The sequence below is a fragment of the Pantherophis guttatus genome, chromosome 2, assembly GCF_059756535.1.
Source record: "Pantherophis guttatus breed Tessera chromosome 2, ASM5975653v1, whole genome shotgun sequence".
Lineage (NCBI taxonomy): Eukaryota > Metazoa > Chordata > Lepidosauria > Squamata > Colubridae > Pantherophis > Pantherophis guttatus.
Genome location: NC_142064.1, coordinates 19215115 through 19233685, shown reverse-complemented (window position 1 = coordinate 19233685; position 18571 = coordinate 19215115). Strand labels below are relative to the sequence as shown.

Below are 18571 nucleotides of genomic sequence, written 5' to 3'. Positions count from 1 at the left end.
AGGGTGAAAAATGGGCCTACCAGGCCCACCATGCCATTACATGCCAAAAGCTAGAGGAGTGGGGGGGTCATATGTGCATGTTTGGGGCGCATTGAATTATGGATTCCCCCCTGCACTCCCCCTGCTTTTGGCACATGACAGCTAAAAGGTTAGCCATCACTGAACTAGGACTACCTGTATAGGAAGACCACAAACCAGCAAAGCCCCACCCACAGGATGCAGGCAGCACGCAAAACCACGCCCCCTCCAGTCCATGGAAGTTATAATGACACTGAAAAAGTGACTTACGACCATTTTTCATACTTACGACCGTTGCAGCATCCCCATGGTCATGTGATCAAAATTCGGATGCAAGCGGTTCATATTCAAGACAGTTGCGGTGTCCTGAGTTTCATGTGAACAGTTTTTGTGAACTTTTGTGATCAAAATTCAAGACGCTTGGCAACTGACTCATATTTATGACGGTTGCAGTGTCCTCTGGTCATGTGATTCCCCCTTTGTGACCTTCTGACAAGCAAAGTCAATGGGAAAGCCAGATTCACTTAAAGACCATTTACTAACTTAACAACTGCAATGATTCAGTTAACAACCATGGCTAGAAAGGTCGTAAAACGGGGCAAAACTCGCTTAACAAATGTCTCACTTAAATTTTGGGCTCAGTTGTGGTCATAAGTTGAGAACTTCCTGTGTAAAAGAACCACTGCTCCAAATCCTAACAAATTCCTGCTAGAAATCTTGACTTCAGTTAAAAAGTTGACAATTTCACTGATCTGCCTTAACATATCATGTAATATCCTAAGCCAGGCAATGGCAGGAAGATTATCTTCCTAGGCCTTTTGACAACTGCTATATGAACTATGCATTTATACTGTAAATGTCATAAATCTAGCAGCTCACAATCCTTAGAGGAAATACATGAACATTTTCAGGCATTCTTTCTTAGTACCAATGGTGTATACCCTTCTTTTTCAGCCAGGATTCATATTTTTAATGCTCCATTTAAGAAACGTACTTTTCTTAGGGTCAGAAAGTAAAATAATAGTAGCAGGCTGTTTCCAGAGTTATTCATTCCGTTAGCTCCAAGCAGTAACCACAGGATCTCTCTCTCTCTTTTCCTCAGTGTGGCCACACATTTCCGTAAGTCCTTTTGTGGCTAGCACTGCTTCCCACCATACTGTTATTGTGTTGATTGCACTAGAGTTTTATCACAGGGAACATTCAGTAACGGATCATTGCTATTTAACTATGAAAAGGTCCGTGATCGTTAAAATTATATTACTACTAGTTAAACCTGTCTCTTTGAATTGCTTTGGTTAGCAAGATAGACAACATATAAATTTAATGAATATATTTTTTTAAATCTGCAGAAAAACACATTCATATAATGCTCATTAATCATAGCACCACAAAATAGGAGAAAAAAGAGAATGAGTGGGTGATGGAAGATCTGCAGTTTTTAGCCATGCGCTCATCGTAATTTGTATTCATTTTTATGCATTGAGGAAGAAACAAATGGGAAATGCTTACTATATTGATAGAAAACAGTGCTTGTTGGGAATAGTCCACTGTTGATGTTATACAGCATTGTTTTATCTGTTTGTATTTTACTGATACTGCTGAGAGCTTCCCAAGGTTATGGTATATAAAATGGGTGACTATGTAAGTTTTACAAATAAATAAATGCTAATGACTTGGAAGGCATAAATAATATTCAAAGTAATCTCATGTATTTTTTAAAAAAAAAACTGGCCAGGGAATGCCAGATTAAAATGAACAGAGATAAATGCAGTTATTCATTTAGGTAAAATAAATCAAATACATCAGTCTAAGATAAGCCATACCTAGCTGTTAGCACAATAGTACATCTGAAAGTGATTTTGGAGTTACAACCCATCATAAGCTAGAAGTCAGTAGTATAATGTAACTGCAAAAAGGGCAAATGAAATTTTAGTCTGGGTCATAACTTTACAATAATGAAAATACTTCCAGTCTGTGTGCAGTTCTGATCACCACATTTTAAGTAGATCAAGTAGAAATTATTTAAATCAGGGGTCTCCAACCTTGGCAACTTGAAGACCTGTGGACTTCAACTCCTAGAATTCCTCAGCAAAGCAAAGCTGGCTGAGGAATGCTGGGAATTGAAGTCCACAGGTCTTCAAGTTGCCAAGGTTGGAGACCCCTGATTTAAAGGACAGTGAAGAGGATCAGGAAACTGAAGTTAAGGAGAATAGAAAATTGGGGAGGGAGGCTCTAATTATGCTTTTCAACAGTTCATATAGTGACTAATAGAATGCACACGAATTTACCAATTCTTTTATTGTAGTGGTCTGTACTAAAGTAGAATCTCTATTATTATGAGATAGTAAATAATGATAATAATTAACCTTGACTCCCATAATTGTGATTATAATGCCATATAATGGTTGGGTTTAGAGGAAAGTAGGCTCATCCTCATATATACTATGTTTTGCTTTTAACTACTTTTAATATTATGGGGTAATATATGGATAATATCAAAGCTTGTTTACCTATTATGACTATAGAGATGATGGCGCTTTATTAAAAAGTTTAAAGAAAGATTTAATTAAAAGCAAGTTCACCCTTCAGCAGATTGCAAACAATCCCTTATTTTCTTCCCATAACTGGCTTATCTCCCTGTCTGTTTCAGCAATAATATTGATTGAGAAATGTCAAAAGCATAACATAGTCAATTATAGTTTTAATGTCATTTTATATATGCACTAAATTGGTGGGCAATTTACTAATTGTCTTAACTTTTGGTAGAAGAATATTACAGGTAGTCCTTGAATTTACCATTTGAAGTTACAACGGCACTGAAAAAAGTGACATACGACCGTTTTTCACACTTATGACCGTTGCAGCATCCTCATGGTCATATGATCAACATTGGATGCTTGGCAACTGATTCTATTTATGACAGTTGCAGTGTCCTAGGGTCATATGTTCACCTTTTATAACCTTCTGACAAGCAAAGTCAATGGGAAAGCCAGATTCACTTAACAGCCCTGTTACTAACTTAACAATGCAATGATTTATTTATGTGGTAAGAAAAGTTGTAAAATGGGGCAAAACTCACTTAGCAAATGTCTCACTTAGCAACATAAATTGTGGGCTCAATTGCAATTGTAAATCGAGGACTACCTATACATGAAAGATATTTATATACATGTAAAAGGGCTATTACTTGCGTTTTGTATCACAGATTGAAAAACAGAATAGTAGACTCATCTTCCTAGGTGTAAGTTTGTAGAATTAAGGCAAGTGGGAATTTTGAGGAATTTTAATGACACCTTCCAGTCCTATCATTTTATATGAAGAATAGGATTCTTAATTTACTGATTTCATCACCAACCTCTTTTTTGTTGTTGTTGTCTTCCAGAAAAAAGTGCTGCAAAGGTTATAAGTTTGTTCTTGGACAATGTATTCCCGAAGGTATGTTATTAAATGTTTCTTTATTGTGGTTTATCCCTTCCATGGTTCTATCTTCCCTTGCTAAATAATAAATATAAGATTGAGTGTTTAATAGGCATGGTAATGAACCAGAAATTCCTGTGATGTCCCCCAGCTTTATGTTATTCAAATGTGAAAGAATTTGGTACGCTTTTGCGATATCTTAATTTGTTTATCAAAAACCTTTCAGAAAGCAGGGTGGGGGTAGTCATAGCTAACACTGAAATCATAAAGAATGTATGGTAAGAAATGACATGTGGAAGGAGATGACAAATTCAATTTAGGCCTCGTCCCAATTCTGAAGATACTGAATCCAGCTGGACATAAAACTGTACACATCACATTTCTTTCCTTAACTCAGACTCTTCCACACACAAGACCCCCAGCCTTATATGAGGCCTGCCCCCATGGGATAGGATAGACCTGAGAAGTTTCCAAATTGAGTCCATTAATTATTAGCTCAGCTCCTCTTCAGAAGAGAGGCTTCAAAGAAAATTATGCAGCCCTGCCTCTGGAGCTGCAGGGGAGACAGTTCCTATGGACAGGAAAACTCATGGCGCCTGGGATTTTGTTTCTGACATTTATCCTTCTTGTACCCAAACAGCCGCCATTATAACTTCAAGAGGTGATGTTGACGTTTTGTTTGCGTAGTGACCCTTTCAGGAAGGGGTTCCTCAAAAAAATACAGCAAGGGAAGAACAAAGCTGGACCTGAGATGCTAACTGGATGCTATTTTAATATAAAGGTCCTTGAGTTTATGATCATAATGGAGACTGCCCATTAGAGTCAGAAGTCAGGACAAATGTTACATGAATTGCCTCAGGTAATGACCAGCAATCCTTGTTCTCCCCAATGCATTTGTTAATCAAATGTGTGGGTTGCTAAATGGAGCATGGGGTGCCTCAGGGCGAGGGGGACAATCCTGGGAGGCCTAGTGCAGGCACAGGCCCACCTGTCTTGCACCTCCCAAGGCCTCCCCCACCCCCTGAAGTATCCCATGATCCGCTTGCGGTATTGGAGCATTACAAACTCCATTATGGTTGTAACTTGAAGACTACCTGTATTCATAAAATCAGTTAATAAAAGATTCTAACGGATAACAACTTCACTTCCTCATAGCCATAAAACAGCCTGTCTTTTATTAACCCAGTGCTTTCCCGAATAGCCTGGATGCAATGCTAATATTCCTTTGACCCGAGCTGGCGTCTTCATAGAGCGAAGCCCCACCTGTCTTCACCATACCGCTTTACCCTATCCATCTCATGTCAACAGCTCTGTTCTTTCCATTTCTTTTCTTTTCTTTCTTTCTTTTTTTTTTTTTTGGAAAAATACAATTTTGGAAAGTTCTGTTTAAAAAAAAACAAGTTAGACCAAATTTTACCTATCCACTGCGGCAGATTTACAGTTTTCCCATCTGCTTCATGACTGAATAGATCTGAATGTGGGTCTTGCTATATACTCTGCTCATTTTGCCATGTGGACTCTACCCAGGAGACATGATGGAAAGAAATTGCTGAAATCTTGCTTGATGTTCATTAGGTCTTGGGAAAGGGGGCTTTTGGGGCAGAGATGGGTTCTACTTACTTTTACTACCGGTTTGCAACGGGAGCGCGTGCACACTTCTGCGCATGCGCAGATTGTCAATTATGACATCTGGGCGGGTGGGTGGAGCCTCCTGACACTTTTACTACCGGTTCTAAAGGACCGGACAGGAACAGAAGCAACCCACCACTGTTTTGGGGGTGTTCTGGGGACACTGACATCTGTGAAATTTGTGTTGACTTCTCTGGCCCACTTTTGCCAGGTGCATGCTGGTAAATGTTCGGATAGATGTGCCATTCCTCTTCTCAAAACATTCTTGGAAGATTCCACTGTTCTGAAAATGACAACCATTTGTTTAAAAGGAAATGTTGTAATATTACAACCTATGACTCATTCTTTATTAAACATTCACACACAGAGAATGTACATGTAAGAGTGTGTTTTATAGGTCATGCACTCTCAACTCTGGCAGGCCTGCATTGTTAGAAGAGTTGTAAGACACTGCATAAATTTGACACTCTTCTTGTGAACCAACTTTATGAAAATAGATTAAAGGACTCATCTTATTTTTATGGCACGTAGATGTAGCATCAGCAGATGTTCTAGCTTTGTAATGGTTCAATGTTTGGGATTATTGGCAGCCAGGCATAAACTTGATAGTGTATTGGGGCAAAACTGTGATAACAGAACTTGGTAGATGATCAAACTCATGAAGTGATTTCTTTTTTCTTAGCTCTGTTTTCAGCACTGAGAAAACCCTGGGGACTATACATTCTGTGCTGACTTTTGGTAAAAACTTTGAACCAAATGAGAAACTGTGATTATAACTCAAATAGATTCGACATGTTACATCATCCGCTTACACACTTACCACCAGTTGGAAACCAAATGTAGTTTGTGATTTCAAATCAGGTTTGGAGGCACACATCAAAATAACCATTTTGTGAGATAAATGAGAAAATGGAGTTACAATCCTCAATGGAAAATGTTATTAATTCCTCCGAATCTCATCAGTTGCTCTTCTGCAACTATTTCTGATGGCTGAGCAAAGAAAGATGCCCCAAATTTCAATCAATTTTGGTATGAACTCAACATTTTTGGAACTACTTATTGGCACAGTAACAATGATTCTTCCTCCTTTCTATTTAGTTATGTGTTGCATGCTACACATAATTTCAACAGTGTGCTTTGAGATTTCCTGTCCTTGAAAGCAGCAGTCAATGAATTTATTTTACTACTGTACAAGAAGCTATGCAAAGGTGCAAGAACATGACTGCTTCCAATAACTAATTCCTGGTATTTGGGATTAGTTGCTTTTTAAGTTAATTCTTATTAAACTATAAAAGTCCAATTGTGCTTGTGGATAGCACACAATTGGAGCAGACTATACATTCATGAACATATAACAGCATTTCTAGAAGCCTGGAACTCTGACAAATCAGCCACCAATAGACACATAGATATTAACAACATCTATAGTCTCTATGCAAAAGAGACAATCAACCAGCCCAAAAGACAACAAAAAGACTCCAGCACTTCTCCACTAGTAATCGGCACTCAGATCAGAATAGATTAACTCCCAGGTTAACTTCAGACCAGTGGTGAAATGTAAAATTTGTTATTACTGGTTCTGTGGATGTGGCTTGGTGGGAGGGGAGGTAATGTGACTGGGTGGGCGTGGCCAACTTTTTTTTTATTTTAAAAGCATTTTTTCTACAACCTCTTCGGCCGAAGAGGTTGTAGAAAAAATGCTTTTAAAAGTAAAAAAAAAAAAAAAAGCCTCTGATGATCATGTAGGCATGGGGGGGGGCAGGGATTTTTGCTACTGGTTCTCTGAACCACCCGCCACCATTGCTACCGGATTGGGCGATCCAGTCCGAACTGGGAGCATTTCACCCCTGCTTCAGACCAACAATCAAGTAAGCAGTACTCCAATCAAGAAACTTGGAATGATCAAAGAGTCATCAGTAAACAGCCCGACCAAAGAATCCCTAAGACTGCCCCTACCCACAGAGACAGGCAAGACACCAGGATGTAAACTGACAGTAAACAGGATTCCTTACTAGCACTGATGATGTGTAGTAAATTCAATGTAGAGAAAAGTAAAGTCCTACACTTAGGTAAGAAAAACCAAAAGTACACATAAAAACTGGGGGAAACCAGGCTTAATAGCAATGACTGAGAGGGATCTTGGAGTCTTAGTGGACAATCAGCTAAAAATGAGCCAGCAGTGTACAGCAGCAACTAAAAAAGCCAATGCAATCCTACGTTGCATTAACAGAGGGATACAATCAAGATCAAGTGAGGTACTAATACCACTCTATAAAGCCTTAGTAAGACCACACCTAGAGTATTGCATCCAGTTTTGGTCACCACACTATAACAAAGATGTTGAGACTCTAGAAAAAGTGCAGAGGAGAGCAACCAGGATAATTAGGGGACTGGAGACTAAAACATATGAAGAACGGTTACAGGAACTGGGCATGGTTAGTCTAGTGAAGAGAAGGACCAAGGGAGACGTGATAGCAGTCTTCCAATATTTAAGGGGCTGCCACAGAGAGGAGGGGGTCAAGCTATTTTCCAAAGCACCTCAAGGCCAGACAAAGAATAATGGATGGAAACTGACCAAGGAGAGATTCAACCTAGAAATGAGGAACTTTCTGGCAGTGAGAGCAATCAACCAATGGAACAGAAGCTGCCTTCGGAAGTTGTGGGAGCTTCATCACTTGAGACTTTCAAGAAAAGATTGGACTGCCATTTGTCAGAAATGATGTAGGGTCTCCTGCTTGGGTGGGGGGTTGGACTAGATGACCTATAAGATCCCTTCCAACTCTGTTAATGTTACCTAGTTAGGGTAATGAAACTTCTACAAGAAAACAAGCAAGCTCAGAGAGCACCAAGGACCCCCTCACATATAAAACAGCATGTCAACAACATGATGAGTTGCCTCACAACCATCAATAAATTCATTCATTCATTCATTCATTCATTCATTCATTCATTCATTCATTCATTCTCAGCCCAAATCAGCCCACTGTAGGATGAAGACCACTTTGGCTGCTTTCCAACTGTTGTGATATGTTACAAATCACCAGTTACCCCTTTGATAAGTTATATTATTTGGACATTATTTCTTTGGTTATTTTCTGGCTCTTTTAAAGTGAACTATTACTAATGAGGATTGTTGTTATCTGCATGCATCTATTATCACGAGGCCACCACTTTCTTATGTCTTCTAGTCCCAGCTTTGGTGTATCTACGTATATATTTCTTGCCTTGCCTTTTTAGCATTTGTCATCCCAAGCTTCTTTGAGTAACTTTCAAATTCAGTATTGCTTTCACACTTAATGGCCATTTTTTTGAAACCACGTGTCAACGTAAGTAATACTTTTTGATTTAACACCTAACCAAAAATATAACTTGAAGCCAAGATCGCCAAACAGAGGCTGTTATACTTTGGTCATGAGAACTGACTCATTTGAAAAGTCAATCATGCTGGGAGTGATCAGTGGGAAAAGGAGAAGGGACTGCCTTAGTACCCGCTGGCTGGACATTAAAAAGGATGGATCTGAAGGAGGCAGTGCAAGATAGAGGGGCATGGAGCATGCTGATTCATAGAGTGGCCGAGGGTCGGACACAACCGAATAGTTGATGACGATGATGCTGATTTAACAATTTTCTCTTTAAGGAGATTGGTACACTGCTTTTGAATTGTCTCCCAGTTTATTTTTTACTCTGGTTCCTAATTTATTCCATGATAAAGACTTTCTAGGATGATCTTTGGACTAAGTTAGATGCAATTATTGATCTTCTCCAACTCATAATTTTCCATTTTTACTTATTGCACGTGACTTTCATACTGATAAATTCTTCAAAGGCAACTTCTTTAGAAAATTTCAGAAAATTTCTTCAAAAAACAGGATCCAATTGAAAAATTGTACTTGTCTTTTCTGTTTATTTAGATCAGTGGTTCTCAACCTGTGGGTTGCGACCCCTTTGGGGGTCGAACGACCCTTTCAGAGGGGTCGCCTAAGACCATCGGAAAACACATATTTTCAATGGTTTTAGAAATAATTTTATGGTTGGGGGTCACCACAACATGAGGAACTGTATTAAAGGGTCGTGGCATTAGGAAGGTTGAGAACCACTGATTTAGATAGTCCTTTATCATGGGCAGTGGTTTGCTACCCTTCCATGATGAGTAACTTTGAGTAGATCTACATTAACACATAGAGATAAAATGCATATCAACATTCCATTGCCCTTGCGGTTTGGGGCAGCTGCTAACTTCAGTCATATTCTCTCTTTAGACTATGACGTTTGTGCAGATGCACCTTGTGAACAGCAGTGCACCGACAACTTCGGTCGAGTCTTATGTACGTGTTACCCTGGTTATCGGTATGACCGTGAAAGACACAGGAACCGAGAAAAACCCTATTGCTTAGGTGGGTGCAAAGAACTGCAGTTGAAATACATGTAGAACTAACAGCCCTTAGTTTTATAATAATGTAACTGTTTAAATGCTGATTTTGTGCCTTTCCATACATGTGAGCATGAATTTAGCTGCCTTAACTTTATACAGTTCTGAATAGGGACAGTTCTATCAAAAGATACAGTGAGGCAACTATTGCAGTTATGTCTGGAAAGTCTTTCTGAAGTTCCTGTGTTGTAGGACAGTGTGCTGTGGATTGTGTTCTGCATTCTGTAAATAAGTCTGCTACCTCTAGTACATAAAGTACTGTATTTTTCAGAGTATAAGACACACTTTTCTCCCCAAAAAAAGAGGGTGAAAATTTGGGTGTAGCCCCGCCCACCCACCACCCTTTGGCCTCTACCTCCCAGCAATTTGCCTCCTTAAAGCAAACAGCCTGTTTCTTCAGCACAGCCTGATTAGCACAAGAAGCTGATTGTCGATTGGATTGGCCTCCCGACTATCAGCTGTTGCAGGGATTGCCATAGCCTATTGCCGCCTCCCTGTGCCCCATTTTCTGCCCCGCTGACTAAAAGTGGGGGTGCCCGGAGGCCAAAAACTGGGCATGTGGAGGCTGAAAACGGGATGCGGAGGCCAAAAATGGGGTGGGTGGAGGCAGCAATAGGCTATGGCAATCCCTGCAGCCTGAAACAGCTGATGGTTGGGATTCCGATCCAACTGACAATCAGCTGCTTGTGCTAATCAGGCTGTGCTGAAACTGAAACAGGCTGTTTGCTGCAAAGAGGCAAATTGCTGGGAGGCAGAGGCAGATTTTTTTTTCTTGTGCTAATCAGGATGTACTGAAACTGAAACAGCTGTTTGCTGTTTGCTGCAAGGAGGAAAATTGCTGGGAGGCAGAAGCAGAGGCAGATTTTTTTTTCTTGTTTTCCTCCTTAAAAAAGGTAGGTGCATCTTATAGTCCGGAGCGTTTTATATGCCAAAAAATACAGTAGGTTTATCACATCATAACATCAAAAAAAATAAAATCCAGCTGTCGATCTAGCTCAGTTCTGTATGTGGAACTAGAGAAATGCCATCTCTCTTTTTTCTATTAGATGCCATTTTGTCCTTTGACCTTTCAATAAGAACATCCTGAGCGCTCTCTCTCTCTCTCTCTCTCTCTCTCTCTCTCTCTCTTTTCTTGAGATCTTGTTTATTATATGAAAACTCAGCACAATTTCTCCTTGCATATTAGTTTTCAATTGAAAATAAAAGGCTTGCGTCAGGAACATGATTACTTTTGGAATTTCCTGTTCTTTTCCAAATGTTCTGGCATTTTGGATTGCGGTTTCACAAATATACATGCAAAATTGTGCAAGTATTCCTTGTTCCTATCTGCTCACTGAGGTTGCAGTACTATACATTCAAAAGCACCTATTTTCTATCATTTTCCAAAAAAATGAACATTCCTATTATGTATTACAGTTTTCCCCAACTTGATAACCATCAGATGTGTTCAATGACAATATGCTTGCCCAGGTCAAGAAACAGACACCGGAGGGATTCCAGGAATGAATCTTCATTGTTGAAGAGTAGAGTAATGGAATCTTAAAAGCATACCCAAGTTTCTCTCTGTCCCATCGTATATTAAATAAAATCAAGTTGAGGTTATTTTGAATTGCTTTATCATGCTTCTTTTAATGTTTTAATTGTGAATTGTCAAGTCCCTCCTAAATCACTTTCTCATTCCTTCCTCCCTTCCAAAATGCCTTCCCCAAGATCATAAATAAATACTTTTATAGCAGTGGTGAAATTCACATTTTTTTACTACCAGTTCTGTGGGCATGGTTTGGTGGGCGTGATATGGCTTGGTGGGCATGGCAGAGGAAGGATACTGCAAAATCCCCATTCCCTCCCCACTCCTGGTGGAAGGATATTGCAAAATCTCCATTCCCACCCCATTCTGGGGCCAGCCAGAGGTGGTATTTGCCAGTTCTCCGAACTACTCAAAATTTCCGCTACCGGTTCTCCAGAACCAGAACCTGCTGGATTTCACCCCTGTTTTATAGGATATTGGAAGGACATCTGATTAGATAATCTGTAGTGGAAAACAACCAAGGATTTTCCTATGCAAAACGTATGTCTCTCCTGAGCTACAGCCTCTCTCCAAATTCAGTACAATGAACACAAACTTATATTTACTTTTGATCATTTCATTTCCTCAATGCTTACATATATTTCCTTTCAGATGTTGATGAGTGTGCCACAAGCAGTGAGCCTCTCTGTCCTCACATCTGTGTAAATACTCTTGGTAGCTATCGATGTGACTGTCACGAAGGATACCTACGTGAGGATGATGGGAAAATATGCACCAAAGGAGATAAAGGTATTATATCAAGTCATCTAATTTATATAGACCAATTCTTTGCAGACATAAAGGTTGTTGTTGTGGCCCACCAGTGGCCTGCGCGGATTGTTGCTGATTCCGACAACGAGAAGGCTGGTGTGGTGTCGTGCCAGCAGCCTGTGCACCCAGCACTCGAGTTGGACAGCGAGGAGGCTGAAGAAGATGTGGTGCCACAGGCGGGGATTCAGCCAGGGCCTTCAGAACCTCCAGAGGCTCCTTTAAGTGCAGAGGATGAAGTGGAGGAGCCTCTTCTCAATCCATGGGCACGCAGAGTTGCCAAAAGGCAGGAGTGGTTCCTCAGGAGGAGGTCTCCTCGAGAGTAAGGCTTGGGGCTAATTGACCACTTCCTTAACCTATTTAAGAATGCACACAGCTTGTAAAAAGCTGCAGGAAACAACGTTCGTTTGTTTCGTTGATCATTGAGTTTGGATTTTCTCTGCAAACAGTGCTTCTGGGCTTTCTGCCAACTCTAGTAAGACTATCTTATCTGTGGAATTTCTGGCAGGTTGTTAAGAACGTTTTATTAACAGCTTGCATTTGCAAAAGACTGTGTTTTGAAGTAAACTGAGTTTTGTTCGGAGTTTGTGTGTGCTGCGTTCTTTGGGATCCGTAGCTGGGGCAGAACAGTTGTTCAGGTAAATTTCATGTAAGCTTCAGGCCAGTTGACCATGCTCCAAATAATGTTTTATTAAGATTATTCTTAATATTCTTCATCAATATGACCCATGCAGAGGATGTTGGGAGAAGTAGTTCAGTAAGTCTTATAAGTCTACAATTCTGTACCCTTGTTCTTGAGGGATTCAGTAAAAGTAACAGAACCTGCCTTCCATAACTTGATTCTCTCCAGATGTGTTGGACATAAAATTCTGTTAATCAATGGTCATCATGAGTCATCCCTAGTCATGGATTATAGGAACAGAAGATAACACATCTGGAGGACATCCAGTTAGAAAAGTGTAGACAAACACTACCTGGCAACAAAGAGAAATTTTTAAAAAACCCTTTAATTTTACTGCCATCTAGTATTTATCTTTCTTTTTTTTTTTCATGTCAAGTATTGTAGTCCTTTCAACACTTTACTTAGCAAGTCGCATGATCAAAGAGAAACAAATTATAGTTGACATTTTGGAGATGAACTTTTGACTGTCCAAAGTCTCATACTGAAATTTTCCAGTTCTGAAAATTGCTGATTATTTTCATTGCAAAGCTACAATTCACTGTCTCTTTGCTATTCCTTCTATGGTACAAACCTTTCACTAAAGTAGAGAAAATAATGCACAATTTTAAAAAACATAAATCATGTGAATATGCAGGTAACATTGGCCCATATAAAGTCCAAGTAGGGGGCCTTTGTCATTCAGCATTCTTCATTCTTGCTGGTTGCAATTTAGATGTTATAATCGTTTTAACTATGCTGACTAGGACCTCTACATGCAAAGCACGCTGTCCTGCCATTGAACTATTACCATCTAATTTGTTTACCTTTTAAACTTTACTCTGATTCTGCTAATCATAATAAGGAGCAAATACTACAACGAATAAAGAATCCTATTGCTCTGCTTAGATCCTCTGATGATAAGGATTCATTGATTGATGGGTAGGTCCCTACCCCACCCCTCCCAGTTGGGGGAGCAATCAAGATGGCCAACGAAACAATATAAAAAAACCATAAAAACAAAGTTGGAAAAATAACAATAAGATCTATTAAAACTGGTGTGTTTTTTGCATATTTTTTTTTTCAATTGTTAAGCTTTTATTTATTTATGCATTTGTTTGATTGGTTTATTTTATTTTATTTTAAAAACATTTATTAAACATTTTTTAAAAACAAACAAAAGGAAAGCTTTAACACTTTTTCTGTTTCAACAGTTTCGCATCTGACAAAAATTTCACAGTTATACATTTTCCCCCTCCCTTATTTCTACTATGTCTTTGTTTATTTACATATATACATAACAATACCCATGTACCCACTTTTATTTCTACAATTTTTGTTTCCTCATATTAACAATTATACTTCAACTCCAATTTCTACCATTATTTAATTTTTCCCTTCCTTTTATCTCTCTCCTCTTACCATTCATACCATTTCTCCCACACTAAGTAATATTCTGTTTCCTCTTTTTCTTGTATCTCCTTTGTTAATTTATCCATTTCCACACATTCCAAAACTTTTCTAATCAGATTTTCTTTGGATGGTATATTGTCATTTTTCCAATTCTGAGTATAGATTATTCTTGCTGCTCATCATATTTGTGTAGTTGCCTATCTCACAAGAGATACTTGAGGTGGTGAGCAATGCAGGTTAAGGCCTTTTATTGTGTACCTGAAAGACAGCATGGCTGAGAAATTCTGAGTGTTGAAGGCCACCTGTCATAAAATTGCCAAGCTTGAAACCCAACTTTCTTTTAGTACAGAAAGAATAACATTAAACCACCTCTCTTTAATTTTAAACAAACAACATCAGTCTATGAAGTATCTTAGAATGCTAATAAACAACATACTAAAAAAACCAGCATTCACAAAGTATTCTTCATTTCATCTGAAACATAGTAAACTGATCTGTCCCCATCCACACACACACACAAACACAGCCAGCCGAGGGTTAAGGAAGCACTTGGCACACACCCAGGTCTTTATCTCCAACTTGGCAGCGATATACACACCATCTGCCAAGTGCTTTTATTTCCACAGAGACAGAAAGATAATATACTCAGCGTACAAGAGTCCAACAGAATAATATTCCTCTCAGCAGTTTCGGACGAGGCTTTAGTGACTATCCAAGGTTTACTTTTGTTCGTCACAGGGATCACTGGCCACCACCCTCTATTATATAGTCTCTGGGGTGTGGTCCAGTGACTCAGTTCTAATCCCTAGCATGCCTTCTGAGCTGCTGCAATCGTTTATCATGCCTTCGGAGGCGTGCATCCAGGAATGACGTCTCTCCCTCACTCCCATCTGAGACACCTGTCTCCCAGCTAATCTCCTCTCCCTCGGCCGGCTCCTGAGACAGTGCCACAGGGGAGGGGCCTGGAGAGGGAGGCCTGGCTGACTCCTCTTCCTCATGCTCGGAGCTTTCTTCCTCCAATGGGACAGGCTCAGAGGGCGGGGCCACAACAGTAAACTACCAGCCAAAGAGAATATTTGTAGTTCAGGGTTGAACTGTGAGATCCTTGATGCTCCAAGCTCAGAGAGCACTAAGGACCCCATTTAGTAAATCATCAAATTATATTCAAAAAGCTACAATATTTCTCAAGTCAAGTCCAGTCTACTCTTCAAGTACCAAAGTCAAAGGTAGACCAAGTAGTTTAAGGAGGAGCATGATGGCTAAATATCATTACCAATGAAACAAAAAGGACAAATTCTCAAAAAAGTTACACGGAGACAATTCAGGTCCAAAGTTGTAAGCAGCTGAACAGGTCAGCATAACCTACAGTGAGGGGCAGTGATCTGTTTGAAGTTCTGCTTCAAAACTGAAACATTTCCGGATTTTTGTTCTCACCTCAGTGCTACAGAGGAATTATTGAGTCTGTCATCTGCACTTCTATAACTGTCTGGTTTGGCTCTGCAACCCAACAAGACAGACACAGACTTCAGAGGATAATTGGAACTGCAATTATCAATTGCAATTATCAATTGCTACCAACCTGCCTTCCATTGAGAACCTGTATACTGCACGAGTCAAAAAGAGGGCTGTGAAAATATTTACAGACCCCTTGTATCCTGGACATAAACTGTTTCAATTCCTACCCTCAAAACGATGCTATAGAGCACTGCACACCAGAACAACTAGAGACAAGAACAGTTTTTTTCCCGAACGCCATCACCCTGCTAAACAAATCATTCCCTCAACACTGTCAAACTATTTACTAAATCTGCACTACTATTAATCTTCTCATCGTTCCCATCACCCATCTCCTTCCACTTATGACTGTATGACTGTAACTTTGTTGCTTGTATCCTTACGATTTATATTGATATTGATATTGTTTCCTGGTTGCTTATTTGTACCCTATGACTATCATTAAGTGTTGTATCTTATGATTCTTGATGAACGTATCTTTTATGTACACTGAGAGCAAGACAAATTCCTTGTGTGTCCAATCACACTTGGTCAATTAAAAAAAAATTCTGTTCTATTCTCACCTTGAAGGAAAGACTTTAAGTACAGCCTGATGAAATTCCTGTAGTTTTCAGCACAGTGCATCTTTTCATCCTTAATGGAATTTATCTGGTAGAAAGAAAAAAAGGTTGAAGAGAGTGGACAAGGAACATCATCTGGATCTTCTATGAGCTGAGGTAGTTTGGTCATTAAAGCTTCATGTAGAAGCACATCAGGGTTAGAAACCAGGAATAAGTTGAGGCAGCACACATGGAATAAACTGAATAAAACAAAACAATAAATTATTAATCGTTTGTAGCTGGAATTTTAGACCAGCACATGGTTAGTATAAAAATATAGTTCCCTCCAGTTGATAATTATTGTTTGGAACACTCTACTTTGAGTACCACCTAGTGGTAGATTTAAGTATCTACCTTTTAGAAAACTATAAACAATTTGCATTATTGATAACCCATTAAGAGCCTATTGCAATCTTACTCCATTCAGGCAGAACTTAAAATAAATTCATGTTTATAGAATTAAGGCTGTTTGCCTCTCTTGGGGCTTCAGAAATATTTTCAACTTTTGCAAAGCAAGAGGCAACATCTTTGTGACATGAGGAATCTTCTTCCATATTACCCAGACAATAAAGCACAGCTAATCATCAAATGAAGGCACAGTGTAGCTAATCCAAGACAGATGACAAATTTAGTCACCTCCCATGAGCAAGAATGCATTACAGACTACTTTCTGGCAGCAACTGCCAAAATAAATGAGACAAGATTTAGGTTTCAGGGCTTAGGATGTGTTAATTTTTCTAACCCTTCACTAAACAGAATTCACTGAGCAGCCTCTGCAACCTGGTTCATCAGCTTCCTAACTAGAATGGAGCTACAGGTTGACATCAAAGGATGCAACTTCTTATGACATCACACAAATTCTCACGGGGACCCCTTGGGAGAGACAAGAAGGACCGATGATGAAGTACATGTGATGACATCACTGTGCAAATATGGTATTATGGTTTATTTAATTTAACCAGAGGTTGGGATGCAAATGTGCAGTGGTGGTATTTTCATAGTTAGCCACTATGGACATATCTTTTGGGTGTCATCACATTTTGCTATATACAGCACTGCAGATAGTATTTACCCATTAAGTCATGTTAGTTTGACTTACTACAGTATATTTACTGTATCATCCAAACCAACCCACAGATAAGATTGTGGATAAAACAACATAACTAACAAACTGTGATTCTTTTTTGCTATTAAGTCTTCCTAACTCTACACTAGCATGTCATACAAACTCAAACTAATGGTTAACATATAGTGAAACACCCAGTATTCCTTGAAGAAAAGAATATGGCATGCTAAAGAGGAACCATTAAATAGAAATATTTCCCCAGTAAGATCTGTTCTGTTCTGTTCTAGTCTAGTCTATTCTATTCTCTGAGCAGAAACTTTGCTTTCAGGAAAAGAAGAGAAAACAACTTTGCTGATCTATAATAATAGTTTTTTATATTGTCAGAATCATACTTGTAGTTATCACATTAGAGATGGCATATTTTAAAAGTTAAAAAGCTACTCTATAATTCTTTTTCACTCTTCTATAAAATGTGCTGTGGAATTAAGTATGCCTAAAATCTCAGTGCTCAGTTTTACTGAGATTCTGCAAATCATCATTATGCATGGAAGTTTAGAAATAGGTTGGTTATGTTGGTCAATAGCCTATCTCTCTAGGAAATCATTTTGGAGAGGACAATGAATACCTGTAGTCCTACAGTCCTGTCTCTTCAACTGGTACCTTCTAAATGTGCTGGGCTTATAGCAATAGCACTTAAACTTATATACTGCTCCATAGTGCTTTACAGCACTATCCTGAGTGATTTAAAGTGTCAGCATAACCCTAACCCTAAAATCTGGGTCCTCGTTTTACTGATCTCAGAAGAATGGAAGGTTGAGTCAACCTTGAGCCAGTGAGAATTGAACTGCTGGCAGTGAGCGGTGAATTAGCCTGTAATACTGCATTCTCACCACTGTGCCACCACAGCTCATTATAACTTCCAGATTCCCAGGTATTCACACTTAGTTGGAATTAAGATGCCATTAACTCAAGGTTATTGGAGAGAGTAGCTTGCCTGAAATCGATTGAAGGATCTATCTGCATCTTATATTGAGCCTACATAAGAAGACTGTATATTTTCCATTACTTCATTCACAAACTATTATTTTAAATACCTTGATCATGGAGCCAGAACTCAACATCTGTAAAATCTCAGCCTTTATCTTTTCTAAAAATCAAGTTTCTAATCCTTTCAATTTAAGGAAACTGACTTTAAAGCATAAAAGCAATTCTGGGTTGGAAAAGGTAAGAAGTGAAGCAAGAGTTCGAACCATCAGAGATAAGATTTCCTTTTCCCTCCTACCCTGTCATGATTTTTTAAAAAACAAAATATGTAAATGACTTGTTCATTTATGGGGTTTATATTCACTTTTTTTGTCACTGGATGCAAAATAAGCAGAAGTTGTCAATAGTTAATAGTTCACATCAGTGGTGGGTTCCTCCCGGTTCCTTCCGGTTCCGCCGAGCTGGTAGTGGTGACGATATGATGTCACTGAACTGGAAGGTAACAGCG

The 18571-nt window shown here is 39.1% G+C and overlaps 1 protein-coding gene across 3 annotated transcripts in view; it reads left to right on the top strand.

Annotated features, from left to right (window-relative positions):
- CCBE1 (collagen and calcium binding EGF domains 1) overlaps positions 1 to 18571 on the top strand; it is a 186823-nt gene that overhangs the window by 148163 nt on the left and 20089 nt on the right. For all 3 annotated transcript variants that reach the window (XR_015732067.1, XM_034442497.3, XM_087885620.1), the window contains exons 3-5: positions 3401 to 3453; positions 9324 to 9458; positions 11673 to 11810. Coding sequence is in view for 2 of the 3 variants with exons in the window: in XM_034442497.3 (XP_034298388.3) it covers positions 3401 to 3453; positions 9324 to 9458; positions 11673 to 11810 (326 nt within the window). In the remaining variant the exon portion in view is untranslated. The remainder of the gene's footprint in view (positions 1 to 3400; positions 3454 to 9323; positions 9459 to 11672; positions 11811 to 18571) is intronic.